Below are 27,013 nucleotides of genomic sequence, written 5' to 3'. Positions count from 1 at the left end.
CACAGATGCATTTGGATTTGGCTTTGGTTGTGTAAAACAGCTGAGCTGGGCTGGTAAGTAAAACGACTTGGCTGCTGGGGCCAGGCTGGTGTGTGGATAAAAGTGGCACTGCAGCAGTGGTTTGTACTGCTGGTAGCCCCACAGGGGCTGCTTGTGGATTGCCCTGTTTCTGATGAGCGTAACTCATCAGACAGGGAATGAAAGGACTGAAGGGAGCCACTGTCTCTTTGCTCATGGAATGATCTCTCTTCCAGCTCAGCCACGCCTCTGAACCCCAGCTGCAACCAGGCCAGGATGATGTGTACAATGTAAGTAACTGCTGCTCTTTGCTTCTTAATCCACCATCCAGACAGACCTTTTGGGGCACTGAGAGGCAGTGAATTGCCTGCTGGTCAGAAAAGCTTTGGATGAGGCAGCTCATGAGTGGGCTTTACACACCTGCATGCATATGTGCAGCGTGGCAGCTGTAAGGAGGAAAGGGACAGCTTCTGGTGTCACCAATCTGGCTGGATGCTAGAGAGTGTTCTGGGCTGATTGGACCCACTAAGCTCAGGCTGTTTGTTGTGGGCTGGGCAAAGGGCACATGCCAAGGAATGCTGTGGAGCTGACTTTGGGCACCTGTAGCTCTTACACTGCCAAGTGTGTGGAGCCAGAGCCACCACAGCCCCTGTGCCTCCATTCCCAAGCTTTCCTGTTGCCCCACAGCTGTTGGACCAGAGATGTACCTTGTCCACTGTGCCCTGACCATGGGCAGCATCTTCAGGCAATGAAAGAGGACAGACAAGGTCCTGCCTGTCCCTCCTAGCTGAATTGCTCACTCATGGCAGCATTAAACTCTTAGTTATTTTTGCCATGTCTAGTTGTATTTTATTTTTTTTTCTCACGCTTTTGACCATAGCCACATCCTGTGATGAGTTCTGTTTAACTGTGTAATGTATGAACACTAATGCAATTTCTTTTCAGTTTAAGTGTAGCCTGTCACCTTTTAAGTAGCACCCTGTCAGCTGTGTTATTCTGACCTGAAATCTTGCCTTGGCCCTTGTCCAAGGTAACTTTTCTCAGCTAGGAATTGTGTTGGGCATAAAATTTCTGTAGCTGCTTGATGCAAATTTAGATGAGCTGCTCTGCAGGAAAAATTAGGCTTGTGGATCTTCACTCTCCAGTGGGAGAGAAAGCATGAAAGTCAGAGTCCCTGCCCCTCACACGCTGTGGTTTTCAACTCACTTCCACTTAGCAAAGGCTCTTGATACGACAGTTTGCAGTTTTGTGCTGCGCAGACCACTGTCATTTAGGTTAGACATTTTTGTTGGCAGTTGCATTGAGGGGTAAAAATAATTTCTAGCTCATGAACTGAGCTGGGTTCCCTTTCTTTCCTGTGTTAAGTCAGGATCTATTCTCCCATTATCACAGTGTCCATCCACTGCTTCTTGCTTTCCCGTTTCAGAAACTCTCTCGCGCGCACAGAGACGAATACGACGTTCTGGGAGGGAAGCGAGCGGCAGACCCCGAGCTGGGCGGGAGACACCAGGTAACCTCCTCCCCCTGCACCTCTGCTCTCAGCTGGTGCCTCCCACGCCGTCACAGCGCTGCTCAGCCAGGCACCTTCCTGGGGAGGGAACGACTCGATGCGTGTCGTAACTCGGGCATGATGGGGACAGCAGTGAACCTCCCCCTCCCCTTTGATCTCTGTCCCCCTCCCGGCTGGGAGCTCACAGCCACCAGGGCGAGGAAGTGACACCCAGCCGGGGCGGATGCGGAGGAGGCCTGGCAGCGGTGGGTGTTTCACAGAGCTCGCTGCGTCTGATGCCACCAGACAAGAGCCCACAAAGTAGAGCAGCAGCCAAAACAACTCCTTCTGCTGCAGAGCCCTTCACTTTCAAAGGAAAAGGGAGGGAAAACCTTCTGCATCAGCCGGTGACAGCTACAGGGAGTGAACAGAGGACTAAGTTTTACCAATGGTTAAAAGTAAATTAATTTTCCAGACAGCAAGTTGTCTAAACAGAGCCTTATGGGTTCTGTCCCTAGAGCCATAGCTGTGCCAGAGAGCAAATGCACAAATATGTATAAGGTGGTGAGGGATGCTGGTAATCTATAGGCAACTTTTTTCTTTTGTTTTACAGCAGAGAAGAAAGAACCCTCAGGACACTGTCTACACTGTGAGTAGAGCACTCTAGAGGGAGCAGAGAGGGAGGGATGGCTGGGAACAGGAGATTCTCTTTCATAGGAGACCTTTTTCCCCCCTACCCAATTTCAGTTTTACTTCAAAACTCAGCAGTTGCTTTCAAAGACTTCTCTTCCCTTCCACCCAACACTTCCCCCAAATGCCTCTGGTTTTGCTAGATTTCTGCTTACTTCTCTGTGATAGGAGAAAACCACTGACTGCCTGGGGAGATGTAGAAAAGAACTCGGATCTAGATACCTGCTAATGCCTAATGCTAGTGACTAACCAACCTTCATCCCATGTGATTGCTGCTCTAGTATTTTAGGTGCATGGTCTCCACCCCTGTGACTGCTCTCTGGCCAAGGCCAAATGCCAGTGCATCCAAGAGGGCTGCTTAGGAACCTCTTGATTTAGTTGATTTGACTCAGGCTAAATGTGGTGGTCTGTGCTCCAAAGCAAAGATACATGGCTGTTAATTCACATGTTTTAACTCGGGTTGTTCTGGGTCTTCAGTGCTTGAGAAATGAGAATTTTCAACACCTTCACTCTTGTTAAATCAGACACACTGATCACTGCTGGTTTTAAGTGTGGCCAGGGGCTGCCTTGGCTTTTCTTTTGATACACTGACTCTTTCCCCCTGTCTGCTTGCAGTCACTGCAGAAGGACAAGATGGGCGAGGCATACAGTGAAATTGGCATGAAGGGAGAGGTGAGTCTTGTTTTCCTTCCTGGTGAAAACAACAGAAAACATTTCAGTCTGTGGGCAGAAAACCCCTGATGGCTGCCGTGGCTGAGGAGGCAGAAGGCATGAGATGGGTGAGGAACAGCTGAAGGTGTCAAGTGCTGCAATGGTCCAGCAGCACTGGAAGATTTTGGAGCATGTTCCTCCAGAGCAATTCAGAGCTGCAGGTTTATGGTTTCCCCTCCACAGGCTGCTGAGGCTGCCTAGTGTTCCAGGATCAGGAGAGCATGTGCCTCTTTGTGCCTGACTTCAGCCAAGGAACAGGGGAAACATTCTCCTTCCCACAGCTTTGCTCCCAAATGTGTAGGAAGGCACACATCAGTCATGTCTTCAGCTACAGCAGAGGGAGAGTTTTAGCTCTGTGCACAAACTGCTGGGGGAGGGGAGTGTGTGTGGAAAACAAACCATCTGGGGACACTTGTTTGTGGCAAAATGAAAAATTGCTGTGACCTACACAGGTTCTATTTTATGTCAAAGTGTCATATATATAGATATATATATATATAACCTTTCATTTCCTCCTGACACATGAAAAAAGGGGCATTTCAAAACAAAGTTTAGTGTTGAGAAATGCTGAAGCAACACAACATTTAATCCCTTCCCCTTTTTTATTCTAATGCCCCTCTGCCAGAGTCAAGCTCTGTCTATGAGCTATGGATCTATAAAGCTGCACCATGTTTTTTGAATGTTTCTGGACGGACAAGAACACCAAAGCCCTTGTCCCATTGCAAATATATGATCATTTAATAGGTTGCTGCAATTTTAACTGTAACAAGCACTACTCAGTGACATGTTTGTGATACAATCTATTGCTAAATAATCAGTGTCTACAGGAATGCTGCCAAATCTCTATACATACAGTAAATCAAAGAAATAGCAACATTCTAACAGTATGACAGGAAAATATGTCAGCAAACCAAAATAATTTCTTTTTATTTCCTATCCTCTGTATTTTCTCCTTAACAGCCCTTGCAGCATGTCTGGGCTGGTCCAGACTTACCAGGTGCTTTCCTGTGCACAACAGAGTCCAGGCCAAGCACAGTGGTACATTCTGTACAGCCTCAGCAGAGGATGGGTGAACTCAGGGGCCTTTTTCTTTTTGCATAATCAGGAAAGCACCCATTAATCAATCTATGCTTGTTTTCCTTTCCAAAGCAGCAGAGGCGGCGAGGCAAAGGGAATGAAGGTCTCTACCAGGTAGGCAAAACCTCCCACAGCTCCCCTTACCTGTCCTCTTGAGCAAGGTGTAGCCTGGAGTTGGAGATCCACTGGCACCTTCAGTGATGTCTATTAATTTAATTATCAAAGCTCATTCTAGCATCAGTGAGCTCTTAATTACATGCAAATAAAATGTACACCAAGGATCTGCAGAACCAGTTAGGATGAGAGGATGAGTTGCTGTAGTCACACGTTCGTAACAATTATTCAAGGTGTACCTTGCCTTCAGGTAGGTGATAGCTATTGGCACCATACAGAGACTAAAGAATCACTCCTCAGTAAAAACCTCTGCAGGGGAAAAAAATTAGATTTATTCTCCTGACTGAGCCTCTGCCATCCTGTTGCTGACCAGTCAGCCAGGGAGAAGGAAGCACTCACACTCATCCCTCATCTGTTTTTCTGCTTTTTTCAGGGACTCAGTGCAGCAACCAAGGACACCTACGATGCTCTCCAAATGCAGCCTTTGCCCCCACGCTAAGTGGGAGCCTCAGAGGGGCTGGGCAAGAGTGAGAGATGCCCACCTGCTTTGGGGAAGAGAGGAGGGAAAGCCTTTTTCATCCAACACAAGCACTGTGTGTTTTCTGTGTGCAATGACCTCCTTGGGCTGGCACACAGACTCTGGACCTGGCTACTCCCTGCTCCCTCTACTCCTGAATCATGTAACTGCTTTTGCTATTAGAATGTACATATCTGTAAAGTTGTTTCCAATCATAGTGGTTATTAGGCTGATTTTTTTTTTTTTTTTGGTAAGGTTTCTAACAAACACAGCTATTTCCATAGCTCTTACCAGTCTTCCAGAGTATTAAGACATGGAATTATGGTTTTATTGCATTTAAACAATTTGTAAAGATAAGGCTGTAGTTACTTCCTGTAGTATTTATCTTAAGACTATTTGACCCTTTTTGCTTTAAATTTGCCTTTAAAAAACTGCTTCATTGGAGGACATTTTTTCTTTAATTGTAAAGAGTGACATGATGTTACAGTAGTGAAGCAGAGAGGCTGAATGCCAACTTTCCAGTAGGAAGAAAATGAGCACCAAGATCCAAGAAACAATCAAGCAATGGCACTGCCACTCATCGAAAAATATGAGCCAGGTAAACCTGCGTGAGAGACTTCTGTGAAGGCAGAAGTTGTTACACTGCAAACAAGGAGATGGGCTCCCCTATTGTCACTTCTGGGCAATAAAAACCAAAATAAATGCAATTTCCCAACCAGTCTCTCATGAGGTTACCTCTAAAAGGTGCAGGTATCATTCCAAAGAGATACCAGTTCAGTAATGTCATGTGTTTTTGATGAATTAATAAAGGTAGTGCCAGAATCCCCTGTGTGTGTGTGTAAGGAACAGCAGTGGGAATGGCATGAGCTCCTTACCTGAGGCATTCAGGCTCTCTGAACCAACCTGCACCCAGCAGCATCACTCCCAGGGAAGCTGAGGAGGAGTATTCCAACAGGAGCTTCTAAACACATCCCAGGAGGTGGGATGGGATGTTGGGAAAATGCCCTAAACCAAAGTACAGAAGGGACACTCACCTCCTGCTGCTGCAGCCTCAGTTTTGCCTGTGCCTCCTAAGGCTGCAGAGTGAAGCCTGGAAGAATCCAGCAAGGCCAAATCCAGCCCAGCCAAATCCTGTTTCACCTCGACTCAGGAGCTGACCAAGCCATCTCACCTGTCCTCACAAAGGAAGCAGAGCTAAAGCTAAAGCAAGACTGTGGGAACAAGAGCTGCTGCTGTGGGCACTGCCCAGATGAGGTTATGTCTTCTTTCCAGGGACTGGGTGGGTTAGCAGCAGAAAAACTTGTAGAAATGGGTGCTATGCAAGTTCCAAGGCAGTTTTGCTTCTTAAGCAGTAAAACTGTACCGGTAGTAGATGCCTGTAGCTTTTAAAGAATATTTGCAATAAATTAAAGAAAAAAAAAAAAGTAAACTGAGACATGGTAATGAATGTTTCTTGCAAAAAAAGAATTTCTACATCCCTTACTGTTCTGCAATGACAAGAAAAATTGAGATAACTGGGTGATAACTAAGACAGCTGAGCTGAAAATTACAGTAAAGTTATGCTGCAAAGCACTCGATGCAAGAACAAAGAGTACTGAAAACATCTTTTTTAAAATCATCATAACCATATCTGCAAGCTGTAGAAGTCACGAGTTTTGGCAGCATGAAATACCAACCACTAAACAATAGGAATGAAACTGGGGGGGGGGGGGGGTGGAAATCACCTTATGATCTTTATATATCACTGGATAACTTAATTTCAAAAAGCATCCAAGGCTGGCTTTGGAGCCACTCACCATGGGGTTGAGCTGAGTCTCCTCTTCCCCTTCAGGAAGTGACTGAACCTGTTTCTGCTTTTAGGAGAGGAGCTGATAAATACAGAATTAGAACAAAAGCTTCAAGCACAGTGCATAAAACCCGTGTTCTTCTCCAGTTTGACAAGACAAAGGGCACCACAGATTAATCTTCTGGTCCACTTTGATGCATGGGGGAAGGAGAATCAGCCTCCCCTCCGACACATTTAAAAACTACAAACAAGTGCATACATGTTAAAACACTTGGAAAATGGTTTAATGATGTTTACAACAGAAATGAACTGTACAATTACAGTAAGTTTAATATATATAAAAAATTACAGCAGACAAATGCATCTACACAAAATCTACCTTTTCATTCTGATTTACTGTAATCTACACAATCTCTCAATGCCTACAGCTATCTGTAGGCAACCACTGGGAAAATAATAATAATAATAATATAATAATAAAGGACATCTTTAAAGAGACAGCATTTTGCCTTCCTCCTCACCCTTAGTGTGATCAGCAAGGTTTTGAAATGTGTGGGACTGTCACATTTCAGTCTCAAGAAAAGCTTGGGTTGCGTTTGGGTAGGGTACTCCAATATGGCCCTGGACTTCAAGTGTTCTGCTGACCTCAAGTGTATAAATGCAGAGTATGAGGAAGGGCAAGAGAAAAAAAAATACCTCCCAGCCAGTGTAAGCAGGCAGTTGCACAGAGCAGTGAAACCATTAGGACCAAAAACTTGTCTTATTTAGAAAAAAAAAGCAAAATGGGACTGCCCAGATACTACAGACATTCACAAATCCTCATTCATTTGAAAATTATTACCAGGTTTAGAAGAAAGGGCTTGGTTTTCCACTCCCAATTCTTCATACAAAGGGGTAGTTTTCAAACGAACATGTTAATTTTTTTTTTTTAAAACAAAATTTAAGCTACTTCCTCTTTAGCCCACCCCTTAGAAACAGTGAAAACCCCTTTACACTGAGAAAAATTCTCAGGTCAATGGGGGAAAAAAAAAGACCATGCTGTCTCTTTAAAAAGAAAGAAAGAATCCCAGTTGGGAGCGGCCATCAGTGAAAATGCGATCCAAATTGGCGGTCTGGTGGAAATTCCTCACGGAATATTATGTACAGTTTAAAAACCCTTTGTAGTTGGTTTTTCTTTTATTATTATTTATGAACACCTAGGCAGTGAAAACTGTTATGTTAATACATACATAGACACACCCAAAACATACAAAAATACTATTATTTCAAACTACTAAGAATAGGACAAGTTCAGTTATCTCCATGCTATGACTTTAAGAGCATTACACTGAAACAAACAAGAATTTAAACGACAATTTTTTAATATCCCAGAAATATACCAAAATATACATCTAAGCTTTGGAATTACTGAGGTTAGACTAATGCAAGTGCTGGGTAATCGTACTTAATACACAAGTCTAAGGTTCTGCAGGAAAGAAATTATCTTTGGTATCTGCATCAGGCTAATAATATTAACATTTGGATTTTGCTTTGGGATAGAGCTTGTATGACCCTAGAACCAAACACCCCCCAATCAACTGAGATTAAAAAGATCCATGTAAAAAGTTCCTCCATTTGCAATCCCCCCCCAAAAGTTAAAAAGTCACAGGCATCTACCTAGCATAAAAGGTTGAGAAATACAATGCATAGTTGCACAGTGGTGCTGCAAAAATAAAAGAAATCTAGAAAAAAGGAACTAGAGGAGAAATGAAAAGCTGCTTCTTCTTCTTTCAGGGATTTCTCACGACAGGACAGCCTCTTCTAAGCAGTGAAGGGGGGGAAGCTCAGAAGTGCACCTCAGCGTGTATTAATCAACATCACCCAGCCCCCAGAGGGTTAAAGCACCCAGCAGAGCAGCCAATCCTGCACCCAAGTCTTCAGCTCCTCAACCCACCTGCGAAGCCCTGGCCTCCCCCAGATCTCACCCTGGAGCCGGGAGTTCTGGAGCCCCAGGCTGGCAGCGACCCTCGCCAGGCCAGGCCAGGCCAGGCCGGCCTCACAGGTGGGCTTGGTGCTGAAGACGCCCTTTGTCTTTGGTTTGTTTGTTTGTTTTGAGTTTATACAATCATTAGGAAATCTTTGGTTTTGGCTGGAAATTTTAAAAGAACAAAACAAAACAAAGAAACCGCCCCCTCCCGACTTATAGCAGCCACCGTGACCTGACAAAGCTTCTCTTTCCCATGGGGGTAGGGGAACTACATTCAAATAAAGATGGACCGGGTTAAGGATGCAGCTTCTGGCCAGGTTGGAGAGTGGGGGAGGGATACAGGATTGTCAAATAATAAAGAAGAAAATTAAATATTTGGAGAATCCTATTTTTTTTAATTTTTTTTTTTTTTTTGGTCATGTTAAAAAGTGAGTAGCATGTCCGCAGCACTGGGCTGAGAGTGCCCTGGGGTGGGAAAAGGCAGCATGGGCAGCCCTTTTCCATGGAGAGTGGAGGGGAGGGGGTGGATATTCACAGACTAACCAAGAGGATCCCTTGTAACCAAAGGAAATAAGATAAGATTGCAATTTGCCCTCACTTTGCAGTAGCTTTTAAGCAGCGACATTCAGAGGCGTTAGGGGGTCACTCCCCAGGTTGCAGGTCACGGGGTGCTATAGGCCAGAGTTCAGTGTTAATCAAAGGAGGGAGGGCAGACTTGGCAACTCTGTGGGGTTTGGAGAAAGTTAAAGCAAGTTACTCAGTTACGAGTTAGAAATGAGGTATACGACAGCTCCTGTACCTGTGGCGGATAAACACCCCACACCTACTCACACCTAGCCTTAGATACTACCACAGAGGAAGGAAATGGAACAACAGCCCTGGCGGGGACCAAGGAGCTCCTGCCCGAGCCCTTCCCACGGAGCGCTGGCACACGAGGTGCCCAGCGCTGCTCCAGCCCTCTCCGAGCCACCCACGGGCAGCTGCCAGCCGTGCCTTCCCTTCTTCCCTTCCTTCCTTCCTTCCTTCCTTCCTTCCTTCCCTTCCCCGCTCTGCAGGGAGGCGCGGCCCGGCTCGGCTCCCCGGGAACTCGCAGGGAGCGGCCCGGAGCTCCAAGTCTTTCCCACTGCGTTTTCCCCTTGGACTCACTCGGGTGCAGGGAGCACCGGGGTCACAGAGGCCGACACACGTGGAGAGTGAATGGGGGAAGAACTAAAGGGTTTGTCTCAACTGCCTTGTTCTCAGGACACTGTCACAGGTGCTCTTGTTCCTAAATCGTTTCTCAAGGGGGTTGTGTGACCTCCACGATTTGCCCCTTGGCATGCCGTTCCCTAAGGTCTTAGGATTCCTATGGTTGAATAATTTCAGGTTTTTATAGCACCACATAATGCCGGCTTGGAACGCGCACAAAGTTAGGACATTTGGGGAATTAGGGCTCCCGCAGCTGCCGCCACGGAATTCAGCAAAGGCAGTGTGAATCCTGAAGTGGGGCCTTCAACAGATAAGACAATTTTGGGAGGGAAGGGGAAGCTAACGCGATAAATTAAGTATCTTACGGTATTATGTAAAGCTCTGCCGGAGAATATTCCCCAGCAGACCGACACAGTTTTAAGACAGATCAGCATTTTGGTCTGAGCTATTCGACAATGTCCTGTTTGGTAGAGAGATGAAATAAGGCAGAGGGGGTATGTTCCAGTTCTGGGGCTGAGCCTCAGCAGCACTAAGGAACGCCAAAGGGTTTCATCTTCCCTCGCCTCCCACAAGCTGTTTCATTTCCTTCCTCAGATTTGTTTTCCATAAAGCACACCTTGTTTTCCACTTCTTTTGTTCCAAGTGCTCTTTTCTTTGAGAAGTCATTTCTTCAATATCCCTATTACCTATCTATAAATCTAACTAGCTCTTTGAAAAGTCACACAATATTAATACCACTTTTACATAATGTCAGAACAACAATTCTATTAGTAAAGCTTTCAGTGAAGTTCTGCAACCCGATTGGTGTCCGGAGGAAGAGTAGCTGGACAACCCTGCCTCTCCCCCTTCCTCCCTCCCTTTCTTCACAAGAGCTCACCAAGTTCACTGATAAAACAGCTCAGCCCAATAGCACGATACATGAACATGTACAAGGCTACTTTGGGGAGCAAAGAAAGGAGTCTTCAAGGTCCCTCCCTTAAGAGAAAGACCGTATGCAAAAGCTGTTGAACAGACTCTGACCTTGGACTACACTGCTTCCACATTTGAAGGAAAGAAACAGTTTTCCCTGACTGTATCCCAACATCAGCCTAAGACCTGCAGCACTGGGCAAACCCCAGACACCGTTTGTCTTCACAGAGCCAAAGCAACTCCATGCAGAAAAGGTGGGAGTACCCGCAAGAGATGAGGTCCTTAGAGGAAGGGACACTGACCCAAAGCTCAAAAAACCCCCACCCAGCTTTTCCTCTTACCCGCTCTGAGAACAGCAGAGCTGACAACGTATCAGTGCCTTTGGTTCCCTACGAGGCCACTGGGAATTGTCGGTCCCCAGCGGAGTCGAGCTCCTTTACAAAGCCAGCTCTCTCCCCGCACACAGCCGGCTGGCTGGCGCTCACACGCACCACACACACACCCACGCACACCCCTGCCCTCTTCCCCCGCTCCAGCAGCCTCCAGGGGAAACGGGAAGGGAGCCTTGGAGCTCAGACAGAGCTGGCTGCAACACCCTCCCAAGGCTAGAACCACTCGCTCCTCTGCTTCTGCCGCCGCACCGCCGAGACATCGGCCAGGAGAACGACCCGCTCCCTCGCCAACAACACCTCAAAGCTCCTCTCCCACAACCCTCTCACAGTATTTCAACCCTTTCAGGCAGACCAGCCAGGTGTTAGGAGTAGGTTAGCTTTCACCTCTCTCAGTTTGGTTTTTTCTTTCATAGTTTTTGGTCTAGACAGGATTAGCATTGCTATTAGAAAAGGAAGTGTTTAAAAAGTTTTCCACCTATTATCAAGCACTACAAGCCCTACATTCAGTAACAAGACAAGGGGGATAAAAGGAACCTGTTTCACTTTTGCTCTCCCAGATAGATTAAGATGCGACAACCATTCTTGTCCCTCCCTGGAGTTAAACCCAACGGACCCAGTTCAGCTCTGGAGCAACTCAACTCGACTGAAAGGGATTTACAGCACTGAGGTGGATCCTAGCCCAGTACAGCATCTCTCCCCGAGCCTCCCGGATCCGTGCTGCCTCATCTTCAGACCCCAGCGAAAGGCAAGGAAAGGCCAAGAGGGAGGGAAGTGTGCGCACACTCGAAAGGACCCTGAACAGCAACCCCATCAGTAACCTGCATGCCACCACGTGCTGTGCTGCAGATTAGACCACAGATAAACCAACCAAACAACAATCCCAAACCCAGGAGCGACAAAATGTTTCCTTTGGCAAGACAGATACAAGGAAAAAAATTTATGAGCAAACATTTTCCTTCTAACACAGTCAAACCCCCTTCTCTGCCCCCAACATCCACCCACCCCCACCCGACCCTATAAAGTTGTAACCTATAAACAGGATCTCAAATACATACAGCATAATCATGTTTATCAATCATAATAAACCATCAGTTCAACTAAACTCTACAGCTAGAATTATCTCCACTATTTATAAAGTTTGCTTTTCTCTTCTGATTTTTTCAGTTTAAAACCAGTTCTGTGACAATGCTAAGCTATGCTGAGGTATTTTATGAAGGTGCCAGAAGCCAGCTGCTACCCACAAGTATTGTTCTCAGAGCTGTATGGTGCTACCTTTTGCTGAGGGAAGACGGGGAAGGAGCAAGGATGGGGAGAGGCAGAGGGAGGAAGACAGGGAGGGAGGAAGGGGGGCCCAGATTATTCCAGTTATGGACGGTTCTTAGCAGGGCAGCACTGATGGACCAAAAAGCAGCTCTGAGACAAAGCTCAGTAGCTGCTTCATGCTTAGGAATTTGGTCAGAAAAGAAGTATCTGATACATTCTACATGCTGACCTTATTTGTTTACTTGACTAGAAGATATCTTTTCTCCCGCAGTTAAATTATTTGTAATTTCAGTGCAAGCTCCCTAACGCCCTCCTAACAGCATCCCACAGGGGTAAAAATTCAGAGCATGTCCCCACTAGGAGTGTCCTGGGAGAAGTGGCAGGCAGATCAAAGGGAGATAGACAAGCCAAAAAAATATCAAATTTTTTTCCCATGAGTTCCTCTGTGTCCATGCTTGAAGATATGTAAATAGAGGAATTGCTTTCCATTGTTCCAAAAGCACTGAAACTACCTTCACTGACATAGAGGGAACCAGGTACTTGCTCAGATCGTGGAGACAAAGATACAAACATCTTCAGAAATTGCCAATTGTGAGCCAACAATTTTTTGACAAAATCTCCTCTGTCAAACATCTTTAAAGTATTTTAGGGGCCTCCCCTCTGGAAAAAGAGGGAAACTCACAAGCAGCAACAAGAGATGTAATGAGTGAAAAAGGCAGAACTTGTGCAAGGTAGGTATCTTGAATTCTATATTGCTATAGTACTTTGGGAGGGAGAGGGAAGCTGTACTGGCTGCAAAAATATAAAGGAGTTTGAGTTGGCTGTGTGAGAACTGACAACCATAAATGCAATGGGGACAGCAGGCCAGCTTATTCCTTTGGTAATATTCCACCCTAGGCAACATCCAACAGGGATACATAGGCCCTGTTGTGGTACAGGGTGTGGAGAAACATAATTTAACCATTTCAGGCAGAACAGGAATAGGGAATAGTGACTCTTCATAGAGTTAATGTGACAATAAAAACATCTACATTTTAAACTTCCAGTTTAAAACCCAAGTATCATTGAAAGTTTGGACCAGATGCATTATTTTGTCTGTCCTAATATACTCTAAGGACCATGAGAAGCTATTTGTCTCTAAGATAATTTTGTATCTTTATATATTTCTTTATCTAAGAAAATATGAATTGATATTTAAGGTACATTAGATGCTGCTTTGGTTTAATATCTATGGTATGGCTCCAGCTGTAACAGTTGTGCTGCTCCATTTGCAACAAAAAACAGAAAAAAAAGAGGGAAATCCTGTTTTAAGCAATGTTGCTTTGCAGGAATGAGCAGAGAGTGAAGGAGTGCCCTCCTTATCCTTCACTAACTCAGCTGCAGAAATGTGTCAAAGCACCCAATGTGAGGCTTACCGAGGTGGCATTTGAACATTAGGTCAAAGTTCCAGGAAATGTCTACATGCACATCCACACCATCTCACAGTGACATGATAAAAATGTACTTAGACTAACACATACAGTAACTCAGAAACAAAAGAAATCCTCTGTAAAAATTTAAGCAGATGTAACTACTGTAAGCAGCCACACCTCTGTGTACTTTCTGTGGGCTGTTTGTGAATCATTCCATGGTGACTGTGGAGAGTGGGTTCTGAGGAGACCAAGTGTGCTAAAGCCAAAGCGTGCAACAGCAAAATACATTTTGCTTAAGATCAGAAAAAAATGTCATCACCAGGCTACAAGACCAACTCCTAAAGCCATTCTCTAAATTATTTTTTACCTTCCGGGCATATCTGTATTTGTGTCCCTGGAAATCTCTTGTTTTTTGAACTATCCCTGTCTACAATGAGAGTTTTTTCACCTTCTCTTTTCTTGCCTGGGTACTGTGACATGCTTGCAACTATGAAAAGCAACCCTCTCACCTTTAAATACAGAGACATGGAACTCTGAAAAAGAAATGCTATCATCCTTTTCCAACATACCACCAAATTTCTTGTGATCATATTTACTGGCTCTGTACACAATTGTTGTTTCTTTTCAGATGCATCAATTTCTGCTGCCAACATGATGATGATTTTTTTTAAAAAGAAACTTCTGCTAAATTCTGGTACATGATCTCACATTCTTTTCCTTCTCTGAAGGAGCACATGTGCTCTAACTTGGCAGAGGTACTCCCACTGCCAGTCTGATTTCTGTCTTTCACCTAATCTCTGGAGGTAGCCAGCATCCATGAGGAAAAACACTATTAGGGATGAAAAGTAGGCTCCAGGAACAACAGTCAGTCAGTTATAGGGATCTTTTAGGGGACAATGAATCAGAGCACACTGGCAATAGATGCCATGGGATATGTGCTGTTTGGGTATTATGTCAGCTTCTGCAAACAAAACCGAGCTTTTTTGGATATGTGGCTACTCTGAGTTTCCAGTTTCTCTCAGACAAAAGCTTGCTAAGAAATTCCCTGGAATCTGGGCCCCAGAGAGGGTGATGGGGTAAAGAAGAGGAGGGTAAAGGGGTATAAGGTGCTCACACCAAAGCCATGTGACCAATGCAAAGGTAGTCAGGAAAAAAAGCAGATTTTTATAATAAATAAACCATCCAAGCTGCATTAGTGTTCCAGATATGTACTCAACAAGACCCTCTCCCAACCACAAACCAGCAAGAATGGGACATGAAAACTCATTCAGACAGCTAATGGCACAGTCTCTTGGAACTGTGGAGAGAGGATTTTCCACTGATTTAAGGCCCACCTTTCTTTGTATTTCCTAGATATCTGCAAGGACCACACCCCCCACCCCACCACAAAACCCTCGGGGAGGAGGGGATACATCGGACACGAGTCCAGCAGTATCCCCGCTTCAACAAAAAAAGCTTCCTGATAAATTGTACTTTTGCACAGGTGTGAAAGTAAGCAGGGACTTTCAGAGTCAGGAACAAACGCTACAGCTGCAGTTTTCCCCATCCTCTTACTTCACTCCAGACAAGTCCCAGGGACTTGCATTCCTTTGGTAGAAACTATAGACTGTGCTGTGGCCTCCAGACCAGCACAGTGGGTACCAGCATCTCCTCTTGTACTTTTTCCCTACCTCCCTGAAGCTCACCCAGCTGTACCTGTTGCTGCTCTGAAGCTATTACTGTGGGCCATTGCCATTTTTGCAGTATTATTCATAGCCCTAAAAGTCTCCTGCACAGCCCGAAGACGTAGAGACGCATCAAAAATACTTAAGATTCATCCAAACTGGGGGGAAAAAAGGTGGGACCTGTTGGATTAACAATCCTCTGACATTGCCATTCTATTTACACATCAAATAAAAGAAAACAAAATCAAGTTAAGAGTCTGCCCCAAGGATAACACAAATTACCAACCAAAAAAAAAAAAATTAAAAACAAGCAGCAACTTTTATATAAAATTAATAAAAACAAAAGACAAATGAAAAAGAAATTGTCAGTAGCATCTATCGCCTCTCTGCATCTGAACTGCACTTATACAAACTAGTCCATTAGTACAGCAGCTTGCTAGAAATTGACTTTGGTTCAAGCTTAGTTTTAAAAAAATAAAACATAAAAAAATCAAAAACACATAAGAAACGGTGGACGGACATTTGTTAGTTTCCCTGCTTGCAGTTCACTAGTTTTGAAGTTTTAGGGGTAATTGGTTTAAATATCAGTAAAACAGGAAGGTGGAGAGTTAGAGATGAACAGAGCAAAACCATGGTGGTGGGGGGAGAGATAAGGGGTTCTGCCACTTGAGTGCAAACACAAATCCCACATGCTCAGGTCACAAACCAAAGCATGGGTAGTTTAAAGTTGCTGCCTTCCGGATCTTGGATGAGAAGCTCCAGGATCCCCCTGAATCATCAACAAAATGAACACAGCTGCATCAGCTCATTACTTTAGGACACTCTGGTGACAAAAGAAAAGTGGGTGGGTGGGAAAGGGACTCTTCTAATACCCTCACTAGCTAAAAGTAATTTAGTTTTATACACATGGCAGAAACCTTTAAATCCATCAGGAATGGAAAGTTCAACGTGAACTGCATTGCAGTGATCCAGTCTTCTCTTTTTAAAAATCTTTTTCTTTTTGGTTCAGATACTAGATTGTATATTTAAGAATATACAGATCTAACTTCTGTACAGCTCATTACTCTTCCTCATCCACAAAAATATCCTTTGCTCCACGGATCAGAATCAACCTTGAAAAGAGAGTTACAATGCCAGGCCAGCCCCACAGCTCAGAGAGCACATGAGATCAGCCTGGGCTGTGCAAAGCCCCAGAGTGGCTCTGCTGTGTTGGCATTAATGATGGCACCTTCTGTTCCCATATTCCTGGCTTCTGTGTTTTGCAGCCAGAAGCACTTTTTTTAGCTGGAAGTTTTTCTAAATACAGTGTTGGAAGCATCAGAAAAGGAATATTGCTATGAATAGGGAGAATCTGACCTGAAGTCTGGTAGCAACTCACCTAGAGGGTATCTAGGACTGTAAATGCTGCTTTGCATGCTGCCAATTAGTCTGGGTAATGTTTTCTAAATATTTGTGTGTGCTCTTGCACAGCAAAATGAAATCACTGGAACAGAAGAGCCATCAGTATTGTCACACAACTCACACTCTGGAGGTCACATCTCACTCTCTGAAGTAAAAGGAACCAAGCACACGAAGCTAAGAGCAGAATTTGGCCATTTTGTCTACATAATTGAGAGAAGGAAAATGGCAGTTTGGAGCTAATTCCTACCTCTGCTCAAAAAGCAGAGACCAGCCTGGAAGTTTGCACACAATGATCTCTGCTGCTGCACTGTGCTTCCTGCACAAATGATGAACAGAAATTCTTCTGACCCCTACAAGTAGGCATTAGACAAATTCAAGGATGAGGAAACTGTTCAGAACATTCCCAGAAGATTAGGACAGAAAGTCTGTTTGTGCTCCATTCTTCCTCTCCACCCCCCCGCCCTCCCCCCATGCTGTGGGAGCTCGCTGAAAATAATCCAGGAGCAAAAGACAAACGCGTCCAAACTATATATATAAAAATAATAATAATAATCATAATAATAATAATAGAGATACACCAGTAATACAGGCCTGCCTAAATTGTACCAGTTAAGAAAGGAACCCCCAACATGATTGATACGATTATAAACACCTTGTATGACATAATGGCCTGTACAACAGACCTATAAAATGATAATTAAAAAAGAAAGATATTTAGACCAAAAAAAACCAAGGAATCCCCTTCCTACGTTTGAATTGATAACCCACCTTAACTTGTCATTGTGACTGCTGGAAATGATAAGTAGTCCTTTCACTTTTTTTGTGTTTTTGTGGTTTTTAGTTTTTTTGTGGTTTTTTTTTTTTTTTACATTTTTGGTTAGAAAGTTCTCCGATCCATGAAGCGATCCTGAAAAGACAGTGTTTATTATAAAATTAGGCAAATGTCTGTCCCAGCTTTAAATCCTTCCTGTTTTGCTTACGGTTTTTTTTTCCTTTTTTCTTTTTTTTTTTCTTTTTTTTTTAAATATTTTTCCTTCTCTCTCTCTCTCTCTCTCTCTCTCTCGTCCCCAGCAACACGGTGAGAGGATGCCCATGGCATGTTCAGTTCATACACCCGGCTGGCAGCCGATCCCACCGCACGGTGACCCAGGCTGCTGGAGCACAGCTCGCCCGGCTCACTGTGCCTTGGAGGCAGTAGTGGTGGTGGATGTGGCCCCGCTGGCAGAGGCCACGGTGAGGAGAGAGTTCTGGATGGACTCGGCTGAGGTGGAGGTGGCGTGAAGGCTGGCGACTGGTCCAGAGGCCCCTGCGGAGGCTGCAGCTGCAGAGACCAAGCTAACTGGGTTGCTGGTGAGCAGAGAAAGGTTCTGAGGGTTCAGGAACAGAGGGGCAGTGACGATGTTAGGGGTGCCTCCAGCATTGGCAAACACCAAGTTTCCGGTTGCATCCAGTGATGTTATTGGAAGAGAGCCACCGGATGCAAGAGCTAAAAAAAGGGAAAATTGAGCAGGGAGGAGACAACGTTAGCAGTAGGTAATAATGCTTTTAGGCACATTTTGCAAGGGTTCTCTGCATTTGCCTTCCTCTGGTATGTGTGCTCTCTAAATCACTGATGACAGTTGTCTCATCACAGGCTGGCTCATCATATTTTCTCAAAATAACAATCATACAAGATCTTGCAGATACTAAAACACCTCCTTCATTTGCTGCTAAGCTAATTCCATCGTGCCTTTCTTCAGCTCTTTTAGCACAATGCTGGTCTTATTTCTGCCACAGAGAGCCTGTACATTCAGGCAACTTGCACTGGGAAGGGTTGAGATGAGAGTTCATGTGAAATGACAGCTATCACAAGATGGAGAAGGTCATGTAACCTTGAGCGTAACATTTTAAATGTTGACATATAACCAACCACTGTTACAACTTACTCTCATGGGTCTACAGCGTTCAGTCTGCGTTAGATTATGATCTCCTAAATTTATCTGTGACACTTTATGAAATGGTTCTGTCTTGCAACCTAGAAACAAGATCTTTTCAGCTAGTTCAGAGGATATTTAGACACACAGGTTACCTAGCTCTTTAGACACTTGTACCACCTAGTTTTTACAGGTGACAAACTATGAACTCACTTGCTGAAGCCAGCGGTAACTTCTGGCTGTGTGGTACTTCCAAAACAAATAAATATTTATTCTTCTGAATGTGGATTTATGTATTTCAAGTTCTGTATAAGGATTTCAGGAGGCAGGATGTCTGTTACAGGTTCTTTTCAAATACACATGAGGACAAGAATTCAGGATCAAGACTTGCTCAGAACTTCCCTCCCAAGAGACCTCAGACTGGTGCAAGTCTGCTTGAGCAGACTACAGAAGAGCTGTAAAAAGCAAATCTCTAACCTGCTAGAGATACAGGCCAATGAGGCATGGATAACAAAATAAATTCCACATTATACTCAGTATCTTGAATGCCTCCTTTAAACCACTCTAAGATCACACACAGTTCTGACCCCCTTTCTGAAGTTGTACCTGCTCTTATCTCTGTGACCCACAAAATGTATTTGCACATTTAATTTTGTAAAACCTTTACTCCTATACAATTTATGCCCAGTGCTGAGGAGTCAGTGTTCTTTGCTAGAGAAAAACAAAGCACATAAACTGAAGCTGTGTGACAGAGATGCATTACAAGGAACACTACTGACCTTGAATAGTTGCCAGTGTACTGTTGCTCATCAGGGCCGGGCTGAGAGCACCACCTAATGTCCCTGGATTGAGACTGAGTAAGGCACCTCTGCAGGAAGCAAGATCATGGAAGAAGTGGAAAACAGAAAAAGCGTTACTTTTAAGAAAAGGTTGTCACTGTTCAAAAGTACTTTTGAAGTTCAAAAGAACTTTTTAAAAAAGTACCATAATATTTTTTAAAAAGGGGAATGGGGGGAGGGCAAGGAGGGAGGAAAGACCAGAGATTAAGAGCTATTTCTGGATGATTTTAGTTTTTCCTCCATGAGTGGTTCATGACATGCCCAAAATACAAGCGCTGTAAATACGACTTGCATTGATTGTTGGTGTAAAATATTCTTGTAAAGTATTTTGGCAAAACTGTCAGTTGTTAGAGAACTATCATCCTCTCCTAAATTCAGGTGAGAAATATGTAAATCAAGAGGAATTAAAGATACAAGGAGACATCTGTCTGAACATTTTTAAAACTACAACTTAAACAATACATCATCTATGCATCTTTGAGAACTTCTTGCTCATGATGGAGAAATGAATACAGAGCTGTGAAGTGGGTCTAGGCTACCTCCATTTTACAATAGGACAGATTCTATAATTTAGTGGTAAGCTGCAGCTTTTAAGTCAAGCTCTGCAGTGGGATGAATGATTTATCAAGCAACATTGCTGCAACACAGCTTTCTCGCCTTTAAAATGAACACAGTATTTGTGTACTGTGATGGGAATGGTCAACTGCCATCTATGAGTAAACCTTCAGAATTTGAGATAAATGACAGTCATACATAAAAGCAATTTATGCCAAGAATCCTCCGTCACCTCACCTAAAAGGGTGTGCAAAATCGATCCTTACCCAGCTGCAAACTGTGAGGATGCCATCAAGCCTGGGTTCAGTCCTGCTGCAGCAGCCATGGCAGCAAGACTTGCATTAGCAGGCAACTGTGCAGCTCCTTGTAACGCGGCTGCTGCCGCTGTTTGCAACCCTGATGCCGTTACCATCACCTGGCTGGTCCCAAGAGGGGAGGACAAGGGAGTGGAGGTTGTCTGTGTTGTGCTGGTCTCACTGGCACTGGATGCCTCTGAAGTGGAGGCTGAGGCAGAAGGGGAAGGACTCAGGGAGGGTGATGTCACTGCTGAAGAAGCTGGAGGTGCTGTTGAAATGACTGTTGCTGTGTTGTTGGAGGTGGTTTCTGTCGTGCCTGGAAGATTGGTTCTGGTTAGATCAGTACAAAACAGATACCAGAGAACAGAAACCCCTGTCCACCTGATCCAAACTGCATGCCAACTGGAAGGGACACAATCAAACATTTCTGTAGTACCAAGAGTTCAAATGAAAAAATGAAATGACACTTCTCAACAAGAGGCTGAGGAGCTCTAGAATCCAGCAATGAAATACACTATATTTCGTTTCAGCCCCACCTGTGATTTTATCCCTGGAAAAAGTCAACTCAGTGGTCACAAAAACTGAAGCTTCCCAGGCAAGCAACAAGGAGCAATGACACATATGTCCTGGGATACCAGGACCAATAGAGAACAACTTGTTTAAGAATTCAAAAGGGACAAAGGGTAGGGTTTGCTGTGGTGGCAGGAGAGATCAGCCCTTACCTGTGACTGACAGACTGGTTACAGCAGGACTGGCCAGAGGGAGCACGGGGTTGACAGTCAGGGTTGTAGCTGCACTGCTAGTCACAAGGCTTGGCGTGGTTGCCACCTGGAGGTCAAAAACGAATAAAACTGCTCAGCTGCTCAAAGACAGACAGTCACACACTAGACCTGGATTTCTTTCTTCCCAGCCTCGGCTGAGGAAGTTATCAGGGAAAATATTGCATATAAACTATTTTTTTTGTAGTTCCATTACTTTATCATTCAGTGAAAGAGCCATAGCACCTTCTCTAATTCCCAGCAATATCTTTATCCCTAATCATTCAGTATTTGAATGGAGATAGATCCATATCCATATTGCCTCAAGACTGCAAGTTAGCCCTCTCTCTCTCTGCCACCCTGCAAAGAGAGCACCTTGTTTTAATAGAGACACTCTTATAGAAAGAGTTATGAAATATATTATTTCAACTTTTTTTTCTTGTTTAAACATCTTTTCAGCTCCAAATCTGTCTCTGATAAAATTAGGTAAATGCCCCAGCATTAACAAAGGTATTTAGGGTAATGTGCTTATGTGGAGAAGCCGTGTAACATTTCCCTTTTACTCAACCAAATGATAAGCTTTACTTTGATAAATTCCCTTGCGCCAGAGGAAGGATCTCTGAATTCTAAAATATACAAATGAAATTTTCACTTGTGGATGACTTATTACAAGAAAGCTACAATAAACTGAATACATTACGGATAAACACCAAAGATTTAAGGCTGGAGAAACTAGCTTATGAGGAGAAATGAAATATAAAGAAAGGACTTTTTATGGACAAGAAATGGTGTCCAACAGTAATATCTGAAGGCTGTTATACATCAATGAGAGAAATGAATCCTTTAGAATTGCCCAAGAGAACATAGCCAAGGATATAGGCTAAAACATTCCTCCTTTCCACTCTCTTACCTTAAGTCTATTATCAGAGAAATATCTCTCATGCTACACATCCTCTTAGAGGGAGTCAAATGCCTCACGCATTTTAAACAAGACTGGGGCAACTGGGACAGATCTAAAAGCTTTCTGCCCATCTCAAATAGTGTATGAAATTAAGAGGAGCTGGATACACAGTACACCTCCCACTAATGCAGCCCAGCCACTGCATCTGTCATCTGTCCAGCGAGCAGTTAAGGCCAAGGTCACAATCCCTATTTCAGGGCAGAGAATGACCTGGAATTAATACAGCTCACCCCGTGGTTACAGTGAGTGACTCCAGCCAATGCAAAAGGAGGCTGCCCCCAAAAGGAGCCTTCCCCTCCAATCCTGCTGCAGAGCCCTGGCCCTCGTGCAGCCAGCCTGCAAGTCACACTGGTTATCTAACCACACTGAAAATTCATCTTTGTTCCTCACATGGCTAATTTGCAGTCAAACTACTAAACGAAGCCCAAGCATCCTATGGACACAATCTCCAGAGCTGACACAAGGAATCAACAAAGCACACAGTCAGTGAAGGCTGGGGGCAGCAGGGCTGCAACATCTATTTGAGCAGTAGCACCGTCTTAAGAGAAGCTTAGAGTGAGTGAAAATGCTTAGTGAAACTTCACTGACAAAAGGGAAGCTGTGGTTAACACCTCAATTTCTTACATACAATGGCAGATTATAGCAACAGGGAATTTTCTGTAGGAAAGCTCCTTTAAGGTGCAGTCTGAGTGAACTTGCAGAGTTACTAAAACACACTATCATAAATCTCACTATGTTCTGCTTTGGTAGCAAGGCATGCAACCTTGCTTTGCAATTGGGGGCAAAAAAAGAAACAATAATAATAAAAATGACTAAGTACATTTAACACAGCCCTTCCCCTGAAACAAAAGGTTGCATGCACACACCCTGAGACAAGGATGAGGGGAGAGAATAACACGTCACCAAAATTAATGGTTTAATGAAGTACTGGAAGATATTAGCTACTACGGTGATGAGGGTGGAATAAATACTACAAAAGGACAGCTACAGGCTACATAAATTCCACCACATTCCTATTAGCATAGCTACTATGAAATCTAATAGCTACTGTTTCTATTTATGAAAACAGACCTCCATGGACATTGGTAGCAAAGGTGCTGAAGGAACCTTGATGCATGTGTTTTGTTACTCTTATTTTCATGAAGTTTGTGTTTACCTGAGGCAAATACAAGTGTGGGAAATTAATTACATGAGTATTAGCTACACTGTTTCTTTGTTCCATGTCTTTTTTTAAATATAAATAATTTCTGACTAGAAGTAACAACAATGGTGTCATTGGATTTGTGTCACTTAAATCGCCAAATGATACAGAATCACAGGATGGGTAAGATTGGAAGGGACCACAGTGAGCCCTTTGGTCCAACTTCCCTGCAGGGTCAATCCTAGAGCACATGGCACAGAATTGAGTCCAGATAGTTCTTGAATATCTCCAGTGAGGGAGACTCCACAGCCTCTCTGGCCAACCTGTTCCAGTGCATTATAGGTTTTACTGCTGCTTATCTATTTATCAGAGCAGACAAAATAAGAGAGGACAGGGAGAGCCATTAAGCACTTTTTTTTCATTGCTATTACTTTACAAAAAAATAAAAATTGGGGTAAAAGAAGAAAAGCCCAGATATAAACTGGAGGTATTATTTGAAGTAAGTTCAAAGCAATAACCCCAGGTGTAAATTTGGTACTAAGAATATTTGTTCGTGAGCTGACTAAATAAAACACCCTCACTAAAGGCCTGACTAGTGCCTGATTTGTAAGCATTATCTCTCTCAGACAGTATCCAGGTGGAATATTCAAAATGCCAGTAAAATATAAATATGTGAGAACAGATCTGCAGTACAAAGAAGGTGCAGCATGTGTGACTTTCACAGTGAGCACAGCAGAACTACCTCTTCCAGTGATCATTGTCAACACAGCTCTTGACTCTTACCAGTGAGGTTGGACAAGGGAAAATTGCTTTGATGGGCGAGCTGCTGGTTCCACCACTGCTGGGTGGGTTGATCCTTTTCTCCTTCTGGCGCCGGTTACAGAACCAAACGCGGATCACCTCCTTCTCCATGTTTAGCTGGTCAGCTATCATGGCGATCTCATCCGAGGTAGGCTTTTGGTTCTGCAAAAGATAATGGTACCTGAAAAGCTCTGAAATTACCTCCTGAAGTTTTGCATCATAGCTGCTTCTTCAGTAGGCAGAAATCTGGATGGGCAATTTAGATCCAGAATCTGGTCAGTGGTACAGTAGAGACAAACCACAGTAGATCTGCCCTCCAGCTAAAAACTTCAAATTATGTATATTTGGACTATTGTCCCATTTATCCATCCTCAGGAAAGGTAGTGTTTAAACTTGTGTCTGAGTATGCTGGAGAGCAAAATCACAAAGTCAGGGAACTGCAAGAACCAATGAGGTTTTTTGAGGGGGTTTGTGTTTGTTTATAAAGTGAAACAGACGCTGATGCGTGTTTCTTGGCACAGCTTTTGTATTCCCCTTGTTTAGTACCAGCACTTTCCTAAATAGCACAGAAATGGGTTCAATCTAACAGATATAATTGTTAGGCAAAATTTCTTCATTTCTTCATAGGCTGAGCACAGCACCAGGACCACTGACCTCCAGGAAACTCTTCTCTAAGGCCACACGTATGTTGGTCTCTATGCTGGTGCGTTTCTTCCTCCTACGGTTCAAGCCTTCGATCCCTTGCCCTGGAGAATTCAGGGCACTTGGGCTGGAGAGAGTTGAATCAGATGAGAGGTTTTCTAAAAAAGAAGAAAGGAATACAAATCAAGAGATTTCATCAGAATGCAGTGCAGTCTAATGCAAGTGTTCTTCACCTGGGCAAGGTATGTTAAGACCTGCACTGTATCTATTCCAAATACATAGAGGTTTATGAAGATCACATGCATTGATCATTGTATTTACAAATTACAACAAATACTTGAAACTAAAAAGCTGCAAGTAAGCCCAGAGAGTACCCTCTGCTCCTGTATGCTACCACAGTATCCCTTTTATAATACCAATACAGAATTTGTCTCCCATATCTCATTCTACTCCTCACTCGCTGCAAGTCCTAGTTTAAAGGAAAAAGGAGCAACTGATATCCATGAGCCATAGCTGAAAGTCACAGGCAATTATGAAAAATTCTGAGCAGCCTGACATTTCTTTTACCCACTCTGCAACACACTCTAGGAGAGGAAGTTCACAGCCAGCATCACAGTGTTCAATCTCTTCTCTCTGGACATCTTAGCAGATACTCAGTGCTACCAACCAGTCTACACAGCAAGCAGCTCCCCCTCCTTAGCTTCACCAGGGCTCTTAACCCCCAATCTTGTCTTTCTGACTTCACAGAGGAGCAAAGAGAGAACATTTTAACCCCACTTTGCAGCAGGAAGAGCAATCTAACCAAAAGGCAAGTTCCTGCAGGGAATTTGAACAAAATGATTCAATTGTGGCTGGAGTTCTCTCACTGCACTGGGGTTTGTGGGTGATAGGTAGGTGTCGAAGTTCTCAATGCCTACCATCATTCTGATAGATTCAAATGGGCAAGTATTTTCTAGATTTTTTTTTTTTAATAGTAATGGCACCCATAAATGTGCTGAAATCCTTCCTCAGCCTGAAAACTCCGCAGAACCAGCTGAGTTCCATGGCAATAAATTCTGGATTCCTCAGTATGCTTCTCCTGCCTACTTTTACCTAAAAGTAAAAGGAGCAGCCTCTGAAGTTGCCTGAATCTTTCTTCCAAAGATTTTCATGAAACTGAGTCAGAACCAAACACAATGGTTCCCCACCTGCAGACTGTGAAGAACCCTGACACTGTTCACAGTCCTTAACTTTACAGAGACAAGTATTTCTTCAGGCTAGCTGGAGGAAAAAAAACCCCTAAAAATCCTTGAAGCACTGGATTCATCCAGTCTTGCTGGAAGGTTTGGGGACCACTGCTCTGTGGGCTAGAGAGCTCAGTGAGGATGTATTTATGTTTTCTATCACAGACCTAAAACACCTAATGATAAGCCCTGTCAGCACAACAGAATGACACTTCCTTTTCTCAGTGCAGGACAAATTTTCAACACCGCATGACATTACTTTCAAAATTTCAGAGAATACTGCAGGTGCCAGCATAAAGCTCTCTCCGCTTTGGTAAAAATAGGAAGGCACACACCATCCCTGCCATCTGTTTAACATATCCATCAGTTTTATACTATGTACAATTGCATACTTGGAAGAAAAAACTGGCTGACAGCACTCTCAAACACTTTCTTACCTAGCACCACCATACAAGCTCATTTTGCTGGTGGGAGATTAAAAAAAAAAAAAAACCACTACCAACACTGGCATAGTGAATAACTTATGTCCTAGAAAAAAAATCGTATGGGAAGAAAAAAGTAAAAACTAACCCACAAAAAACTCTTCCTACAGGGAAAAAGATTATTTATCTGGATGCTTGGAGAGACATAAAAGGAATGCACACAGGGATATGGAAGGAGATGGATGCAATAAGCTCTGCCTACTGAAACAACAAATCATGCAACCCTCTCTACTACACATCTGAAAAAGAAAGCTAGAAGAGGATTAGAAGTTATATGCATTAACATACATGAAGGAGGAAAACCATGACACATATTGTACCTCATCCCATGCGATTATTCAGCTGTCTACAGAACACATTTCTCAAAGTTCATACTGGAACTATTTTGGATGTGTATAGGCACATGAAAAGAGAAGCATGGACCCTTATTTCTACACCCTCATTTGTCCCATGGGCAGCTACAAATGCTGGTAGCTTCATAAAACCATAAGGGCACAAACAAAGCAGCTTTTCAGAATCCTACTGATTTTGGTAGGCTGGTGAAGAAATACACAGACTCATTCACCTGCATCATTGAGCCACTTTTCCAGAAGTGGCTTTAACTTGCACATGTTCTTAAAGCTGAGGTTCAAGGCTTCAAAGCGAGAGATGGTAGTTTGGCTGAAGTCATTTCCATAGAGTTTGCCCATAGCGAGCCCAACATCACCCTGGACAAAGAAAGAGAAAAAAGGGATTCACTGACATAGGCACTTCCAAAGCAAGGAATCCTGTCACATTCTGGTGCTCTCTTAGTGACTCCACTGCT

The 27,013-nt window shown here is 43.7% G+C and overlaps 2 protein-coding genes across 18 annotated transcripts in view; one reads left to right on the top strand and one right to left on the bottom strand.

Moving 5' to 3' along the window:
• The window catches only part of CD247 (CD247 molecule), a 51,934-nt gene extending 45,883 nt beyond the window's left edge, over positions 1-6,051 (top strand). For 2 of the 3 annotated variants that reach the window (XM_085076813.1, XM_085076793.1), the window contains exons 3-8: positions 255-308; positions 1,445-1,528; positions 2,121-2,156; positions 2,813-2,869; positions 4,058-4,099; positions 4,533-6,051. In XM_085076813.1, the coding sequence (XP_084932939.1) occupies positions 255-308; positions 1,445-1,528; positions 2,121-2,156; positions 2,813-2,869; positions 4,058-4,099; positions 4,533-4,598 (339 nt within the window). In that variant the 3' untranslated portion in view covers positions 4,599-6,051. The remainder of the gene's footprint in view (positions 1-254; positions 309-1,444; positions 1,529-2,120; positions 2,157-2,812; positions 2,870-4,057; positions 4,100-4,532) is intronic. The other variant, XM_085076803.1, reaches the window with a different exon arrangement.
• A 610-nt stretch (positions 6,052-6,661) lies between these two features.
• Positions 6,662-27,013, bottom strand: part of POU2F1 (POU class 2 homeobox 1) — a 112,340-nt gene continuing 91,988 nt past the window's right edge. For 13 of the 15 annotated variants that reach the window (XM_085076480.1, XM_085076497.1, XM_085076580.1 and 10 more), the window contains 7 exons: positions 26,774-26,915; positions 24,516-24,661; positions 23,844-24,023; positions 20,923-21,028; positions 20,171-20,516; positions 19,290-19,378; positions 6,662-18,083 (listed from right to left, as the gene is read on the bottom strand). In XM_085076480.1, coding sequence (XP_084932606.1) covers positions 17,773-18,083; positions 19,290-19,378; positions 20,171-20,516; positions 20,923-21,028; positions 23,844-24,023; positions 24,516-24,661; positions 26,774-26,915 — 1,320 coding nt within the window. In that variant the 3' untranslated portion in view covers positions 6,662-17,772. The other 2 variants (XR_014855411.1, XM_085076589.1) reach the window with 2 other exon arrangements.

The sequence above is a fragment of the Lichenostomus cassidix genome, chromosome 1, assembly GCF_008360975.1.
Source record: "Lichenostomus cassidix isolate B80296 chromosome 1, HeHo_3.0, whole genome shotgun sequence".
NCBI lineage: Eukaryota > Metazoa > Chordata > Aves > Passeriformes > Meliphagidae > Lichenostomus > Lichenostomus cassidix.
Note: the sequence above shows the minus strand (reverse complement) of the source record. Positions and strands in the feature narration are given on the sequence as shown.